Source organism: Glycine max, chromosome 12 (assembly GCF_000004515.6).
Source record: "Glycine max cultivar Williams 82 chromosome 12, Glycine_max_v4.0, whole genome shotgun sequence".
Taxonomy (NCBI): Eukaryota; Viridiplantae; Streptophyta; class Magnoliopsida; order Fabales; family Fabaceae; genus Glycine; species Glycine max.
In genome coordinates, this window is record NC_038248.2 from 6,269,581 (window position 1) to 6,277,653 (window position 8,073).

General features: G+C 28.8%; 1 protein-coding gene across 1 annotated transcript; it reads left to right on the forward strand.

The window, feature by feature from the left end:
* The first annotated feature begins 1,867 nt into the window (after positions 1-1,867).
* On the forward strand, positions 1,868-4,933 carry LOC100781528 (xyloglucan endotransglucosylase/hydrolase protein 31). The gene is made up of 4 exons (XM_003539739.4): positions 1,868-2,574; positions 2,801-2,901; positions 3,005-3,222; positions 4,191-4,933. The coding sequence occupies exons 1-4, from the start codon at positions 2,346-2,348 to the stop codon at positions 4,549-4,551; spliced, it is 909 nt and encodes a 302-aa protein (XP_003539787.2). The 5' UTR covers positions 1,868-2,345; the 3' UTR covers positions 4,552-4,933.
* The last annotated feature ends 3,140 nt before the right edge of the window (positions 4,934-8,073 follow it).

The window sequence follows — 8,073 nt, forward strand, 5'->3', positions numbered from 1 at the left end:
ATGGACAAGAACTTGGGTGGCTGAATTGTTCTCTTTTCTTCAAAATAAAAAGAACTACATGCATCCGTAAACTCATAGCTATAAGTTAATTTGCATTCATTAGGCTAATATAAAAGCTAACAACTTGGATGTTATACTCTATGGTTTAATAATTTTTTTTTTGTTAAATAATTATTTTGATTTTGAATGTATAAATCAATGAAAATTTAATAAATAAATTTTTTTATTTAGCAAAAACTGTGACAATTATCATTAAATTTTCGTTCATCATTTTTTTATTAAGTTATAATATTTAAGAATAATTTAATATTATTATATAAAATTCAGAGAGGTCGATTTATCAATAAATTATACGGTAAGATGTAATTGTCTAATTTTTTACAGATTTAGATATTAAATTAAAATTTTCATTTTTATTTTAAAAAAAACTAAATTATCATTTATTTACCTATTGAGGATCCAAAATACAAAAAATAGTCATTTACCCCTAATTTTTCAGATGTTGCTCAGTCCTAAAAGGCTTGAGAGTTTAGACACAATTGTATAGCCATCTGCCTATGTGCTATTCTTGAAAAATGTGAACAATCTATTTGTTCATTCAACTTATGTACTTGAAATTGTACCTAAAAATTATGTACTTTAAAATAAGGATGTGCTTCTGCGATAAAGCAGTCTTCCTCAATTTATGAGCTGAAATTTGGTGAAAAATTTCAGCCTTGAGAAGACAGACTAGGATTAAAAAAATGGCACTATATGGCAGTTTGTCAACGCACTTTAGCTATAACACTGGTCGTTATCAATTATGTATTCACATAAACTTCATACTTTGATAACTACTTTGAGGCAGGTTTTCTTTGAAGTAACGACCGTAACCACAAGTTATACAAATTCTATATCTAGTTGTTGAGATTTCATGGTTTCTTTTTTAGATCAGCAGAAGACCTAGGGCAGTTAAATATATATATATATATATATATATATATATATATATATATATATATATATATATATATATATATATATATATATAATATAGCATGGTTGGTTAGAATTAGATAGAAACTTCTTAGGTCACTGATATTGCAGACACAACAATGAAGTTGCTGTATTAAAATGTGATCATGAAGTGAACGTGCTTCAGCTTGATATTCTCTGGCTCAAAAATAGTCAAAACATGCAAATTGGAAAATCGGTTTTGGTGGTTATAAGTTCCACTTTAAGTTGCACAATGTTGACCCATTAATTATAAACCCCTCTATACTTTGTAGTATGTGACAAATTCAAGTCATGCAAGGAGAATTAGTTTCTAAAATCTAAATGCTTTACTTTGCTGATTGGGTTATCTTGAAAGTCTTATAATGCTACTAAATTACTATCACTGACCGCTAATTGTGGCACTCTATAGCATATCACAGACTATGTTGACCCATTTAGATTATAAACCCTCTATAGAATTATGACAAATTCAAGTCATGCGAGGAGAATTAGTTTCTAAAATCTAAATGTTTTACTTGCTTTTTGGGTACTTTGGAAGTCTTGTAATCTTAAATTACTATCGCTGACCGCTAATTGTGGCACTAAGTTGCATAATGCATAAGGAGCATGTAAAAATACTTCTACAACCGACATTCAAAACTGAATCTCATTTTCTAAATTACGTATAATATCATTATAATAACAAGTTAACAACCTTGATTGTATAGTAGCAAGAAGAAATTGACTGAAATAATGAGGAAGTACCATAATAGAGTTATCATTCATTACTAAGTTATCCTTTCCCATCACATTTCCCAAAGAGAACATGGTGAAAGACTAGTTGCCCATGTTTTTCAATTCAATATATACCTTGTCCTAGTGTTCAATGGTGATGTTTTGTGATTTGGTAGTAAGGTGAACCACACATATCTAAAGTTATCCCTGCCCTCTATGTGACCTCCTCGGAGGTAACTAAATCAATGTCAATGTCATTAAGGAAAATTATAGCAAAATCATTCCTCCTCCATGTTACCATGTCCTATCCTAAGTGATGCATCACAATTTACAAGTTTATATCAAAAAGGTTATTCACTTGAAAAGGAAGTTCCCTCCCTTGAAGAAATTACAAGGAAAAAAGCCCACACCACAACTAGAACATTTTTCCCCCTATTGTTTACCACAAAAGTGACAATTTTTTGTCCTCATGTGCAACTCCCCTATCAACTAACTTATCACCTTTTTGGTACAGTAGGGCCTTGAAACCCCTTTATATATATCAAACTCTTTAGCCATACTCTTTCATAAGCATCAACTAACGTAAAATCTTCTGCCCCACCCTGCATTTCAGCAGAGTGATTCTGTTCACTACAATGCCATCATCACTATCCTCTTTCCTCCATATGGTTCCTATTCTCTCCCTTCTTGTACTCTCATGTGTGATTTGTTCTAGTAGTGCTCAGGGACCACCTTCACCTGGCTACTACCCCAGTTCCAAAATTAGTCCTGTTAGTTTTTATCAAGGGTTTAGAAACCTATGGGGACCTCAGCATCAGAGGCTAGACCAAGGCTCATTGACAATCTGGCTTGACTCTAACTCAGGTATTCCAATTTTCCTTAAATTCACTTAAGATTCTTAGGCTATGTTTGGATAAAAGTTGGGAAAATACTTTTTCAGAAAGAAAAATTTACCGCTTTAGAAGTTAAAGTACTTCTGAGCTCTCTCAATTGGCATCCAAACATGCACTTAGTCATTTGTTAACACTCCATTCTTCACTGTTACTTCCTTAGACCATACTCTTGCTAAGACATTTTTTTTGTAACACAGGAAGTGGATTCAAGTCACTTCACTCTTATCGATCTGGTTACTTCGGTGCTGCCATTAAGCTTCAACCTGGTTACACTGCAGGAGTCATTACATCATTATATGTGAGAATTAGTCTACAACTTCAGATAATGTTAAAAATTGAATCTCTTCTTTCAAGTTCAAATTTTGATCACCTTTTTTCTGAATTTTTTTTGTGAATTGCAGCTTTCAAACAACCAAGACCACCCCGGAAACCATGATGAAATTGACATTGAGTTCCTTGGCACCACACCTGATAAGCCATATGTCTTGCAAACAAATGTATACATCAGAGGAAGTGGAGATGGGAATATTATTGGAAGAGAGATGAAATTTCATCTTTGGTTTGACCCAACACAGGATTTTCACAACTATGGCATTCTATGGAAACCCAGTGAGATAATGTAATGTTTTCATGCACTCTCATGCTCATAACTTGACCAATTTTCAACTTCCTTGTGAATTTTATTTGTCCACACGTGCATAACCATGCCTATACTGTGACACACATGAAATTTGAACTCAAGAGAGTATCTCCAATGGGATTTATTGAAGAATTTCTTAAATAAAAAAACTGTTTAATACAATTTCTTTCTTATTGGAACAAATCTACTTGGCAAGGAAAGTTTCTTAAAAATAAGAAATGTATCTTTTGTAAAAAAATTATTTCTTAATAATAAAATAATATTTATATTACACATAACAATATCATAATTAAGTAAAAAAAATATAAAAATATAAATTTATTGAGATTTTTTAGAAGTTATTATCATTAGAACGAAATTATGTATGGATTGCTTACCATAACATAATATTTTGGGGGACCACAAAAATAATATGGAAACCAAAAAAAAAATTAAAAAATTCATTTAAAAAATTCTGATTAGAGATCCTTAACAATCTAACATAAAAAAGTGTCTAACTATGAATTGTCTCCTAGAGCAAAAAGGTTGACTTTCTTGATAGCCACTTTAAAAGTAGGATAAATTTTAATTCGCCAATAGGGTAAAAAAAAAAAAAAACTATACTCTAAAGCCTTATTTCAAGATTTGTGTGAATTATGATTTTATGTATGTGGCTCAACTACTATCTAGTCAGAATTGCTTACGTTTCCTCCCAATTATTAAGCTGAAAATATTATTTTATTTTACAATATGATCCCCTGTCAAATAGGCCCTTTAACTTTTTTGTGAAATTATGTCAATAGAGATAAATCATAGATATAACACTTTTCATTCATAAGGGCATAATGAAATGGTGACAAGGCATTTTCACGCTCGCTGGCTACTCGCATGATTATAAACTTGCTTTTGGAATTTGGTTATTGTATGTTGCTAAATACGTTGTCTTATAATGGAAACAATACGTGCAGATTTTTTGTGGATGATGTCCCCATAAGGAGGTATCCTAGGAAAAGTGAAGCAACATACCCCTCAAGGTCAATGTATGTGTACGGGTCAATATGGGATGCATCTTCTTGGGCAACAGAGGATGGAAAATACAAAGCTAATTATAATTACCAACCCTTCGTTGGTAGGTACAAAAACTTCAAACTGCAAGGTTGCACTAGTGAAAGCTCTGCCTCGTGCAAGCCACCTTCTTTCTCCCCATCTGGCTTTGGTAGCCTCAGTCCTCAGCAGTTTAGGGCCATGCAATGGGTCCAAAACAACTACATGGTCTACAATTATTGCCATGACCCTAGGAGAGACCACACTCTTATCCCAGAGTGCTAAGCTCTAGTTCGTTTCAAAACTCCTTCAGAAGAAAGAAATCGCCTCTAAGATATCAAAGCTATAATTATTAACTTCTGAAGATCACATTCCAGATGTGCAAAAATCACGTCCGAAACGTGAAATCAATTAAGCTATGATGTTGGTGTGCCTCAATTCTAAGTTGCCCTATACACTTTGCATATTTGAATTGTAAAATGGTTTTGATTATTCAGGTGGAGGTGGTTTTTGTGATGGTCCCACTTGCTAAGGGTAATTGCAAGAGTAGTTGAACGTCCAAGCCACTCCAATGATTGGAATGTTTTTGTTGTTTATGTAATTGTGTTGTAGTATTGTTTGGGTCCTGTCTTACTGTTCAAATAAATTGATTCGGATGCTTTCCTCATACGCGTATGGGTGTGAAAAGTGACATTGAGAGAAAGGACATGCTCCCTTAAAAGCAAACCTTTTGAAAGAACTTCATGCTGGACTTTGGTGACTCACATTGGACCTTGATAATATTTATCATAATTATTTTGTCTTTTGCAATATCATTGGATTAGATGTAGGATATGTTTAGATAAATTTCTCTAGAGGTATCTATAAAAATTTTAATTACTAGTTTAATTTTTATAATTTTTAAATTTATTCATTTTAATCCTTATAGTTAATAAATAAATTTTTAAATTCTTAAAATTTATATTTTAATTTTTAAAAGGTTCTTTAGTGACTAAAAAATATACTTATTAACTATAAGGATTAAAAGAGATAAGTTTAAAAATTATAAGAATTAAATAAGTAATTAAACTTTATAAAAAAAACAAATAAAAAGGAAATTTCACAAGTTAAAATTAATCTGCCCATAAATTTTGTTTTTAAATAATTTAATATAAGATTTTTTTTACTCGTTTATATTTTTTTAAGGCTTAAATATATTTTAATCCTTTAATTTTGGGTAATTATTTTTTGGTCCTTCAAAAATAAAATATCCTTATTAATCCCTCAAATTTTTGAAAAACTATTTTTAGTCTCTCTTTGTTTATTATGTTTATGGTTTCACAGTTTATGACTATGACTGTTTTTAATTGTCAAAAAATATTTTTAATTCAATTTTTTTAAAAATAATTTCAGGTGATTTTAAATCGCCAAAATATTTGACTCAATGGGTTGGTGGCCCTTTTATATGTTTTGACCATTTTAAAGAAGGAAAATAAAAATAAAATGTTGAATTATGACGATTTTACATATTTAGACAAATTTAAACTACCACAAATTATTTTAAAAAAATTGACCGTGAGAAACTACCACAATTTATGACATCATTAGCACAAAGAAGTAAAAGGAATTAAAAATAAATTTTTAAAATTTTGAGGAACTAATAAAGATAATTTTTTTGAAGAACTAAAAAATAATTATTTAAATTTGAATGACTAAAAGTATATTTAACTCTTTTTTAATTTAAATATAAGAGTTTTTACAAACTAACTCATACATTTTAGTTTTTAGTTTTTATTTTTTATTTTTTCTATAAGTAATTTATACAGAATTTTTTGCAAACAAGTTCAAATTCTAAACCATGCCAAGGGCTCATCATAAATTTGTATAACATCAATGAAGATAACAAAATGGGCCATGCTATTATTCAATATCCGAACACTTGTGTTGATCAATGAATTTTGTGCCAACGGCTAAGGATATGATAACCAAACCACTTCGTATTTTTTTTAAGGTAGAGAAGGGGTTTGGTAAAGTTCGTAACACTATGTGTAAATCACATTACATCAAAATAAAAGAGATCTAAATAATGTATAGGTATAAAGCTGTATAGCTGAAGATAACTTAAAGAAATTAATTTGTATTATCTATATTAATAAGATGTATATTTTATAGTAGTTTATCACATAAGAATTTCATAATAAAATGTTTTTTTACTTTGAGTAGTTATAAGATGATTGACCTTTTGGGAAGTTTTCTAAAAAAAATGTGAAATATTTAGTGTTGGTTGATAAGAACAATTAATGATCTTGAGAGCAATCGAGCGATGTTAGAGTTTGTTGTCGAGATTTAAAAAATGACTACCGTTCTGACTAACAAGGATAATAAATAAAGCGTAAATATGAAATGTCGTAGTGTGAGAACTACCAAAAAGTCAATAATAAATGATATTACAAAATAAAATAAGACAAAATTTCATATCAGACAAGTAATAAGTTTGAATTCTCACTCATCTTTTTAGAACAAGATAAATGTAAGAACCTTTAAAAATATTCATTTAAGCTATGTACTTTCTTTGCCTTGGAATGGGGCACCCATCATCCCCTCCTCCTTAAATTTTGTTCATTTCATCCTTTTTGTTAATTAATGATTAAAAGAAAAAAATGCTATTATGAGAAAAAAAAATTCAAAATGTTACCTCCTTTTTTTAAATAGGTACCTTAAATTTCCTTTAACTAATGTATCATCATTAATTCAAAATACGACGTAAATAGAATTCTTCTAAAAAATATATGTTCAAATTATAATTATCTCTTTTTATTTTTAAAATTTATACTTTTTATGATAGATTAATGTTATCATTATTTTAATTCACTTTTATGTGAATAAGATTATGAGGTGTAGTTTTTCTCTTTTTAACTTTAGTGTCACTAATATTTGTTTTCTTATATTACTTTAGAACGTCATTTTATCTTTGGAAATCTCAATATTATCAATAAAAATATATAAAGTTAATTGTTGGTCACGATGAAAATCGCAAATTGAGAAAAGGTGTTCCTAAACATTACATGCTTATCATTCAGCAAACAAAAATTACATGCTTATGTAATTGCTTGCTTTACTAAGATGTTTGTTGATCGAAAATAAATCCTAATACTAGGAATTTTTCTGAGAAAATCTCTCCACGTTAAATCCAATTAAATGATGTGTAAACTACGAAATTCTCCAAAAAAAATCTCCCCACATTAAATCAAGTAAAATATTGTTTTGCTGATTTTATTTTATTTTATTTAAACTTGGAACGCTAATATATTATTATGAAGCTTTTTTAACAGGATAAAATTAAATTGATTGTTGCTTTGATGATTTGAATTAAAATACTAAATAAAATTAAATTAATATATGCTTTAATGATTTGAATTGTTGCTTTGATGATTTGAATTAAAATACTAAATAAAATTAAATTTATGGTGCACTCAACAATTTGGGGGATTTTGACATTGTTTTAATCAATCAAATTATATATTATTTTTTCATTAATTATTTTTTATTTCAAATTAGTCCTTGATTATTATATTTAAAAATTTTAAATTACAAATTTCTTAAATTAGAATATGATTAAAGATAACTTTAAAAGTTTGAATTCTAAAATCTTTTTAGTTACTTTCAATACTTTTTATAAAAAAAATATTTCGGGTTTAGGGTTTAAAAATTTCTTATTATTGATTCTTAAGCATAAGTTTTATAAAAAAAAGGTGTTGAAAGTAATTAAGTAACAAGATTTTAAGATTCAGATTTCTAAACTTATCTTTAATTATATTTTCTAATTTA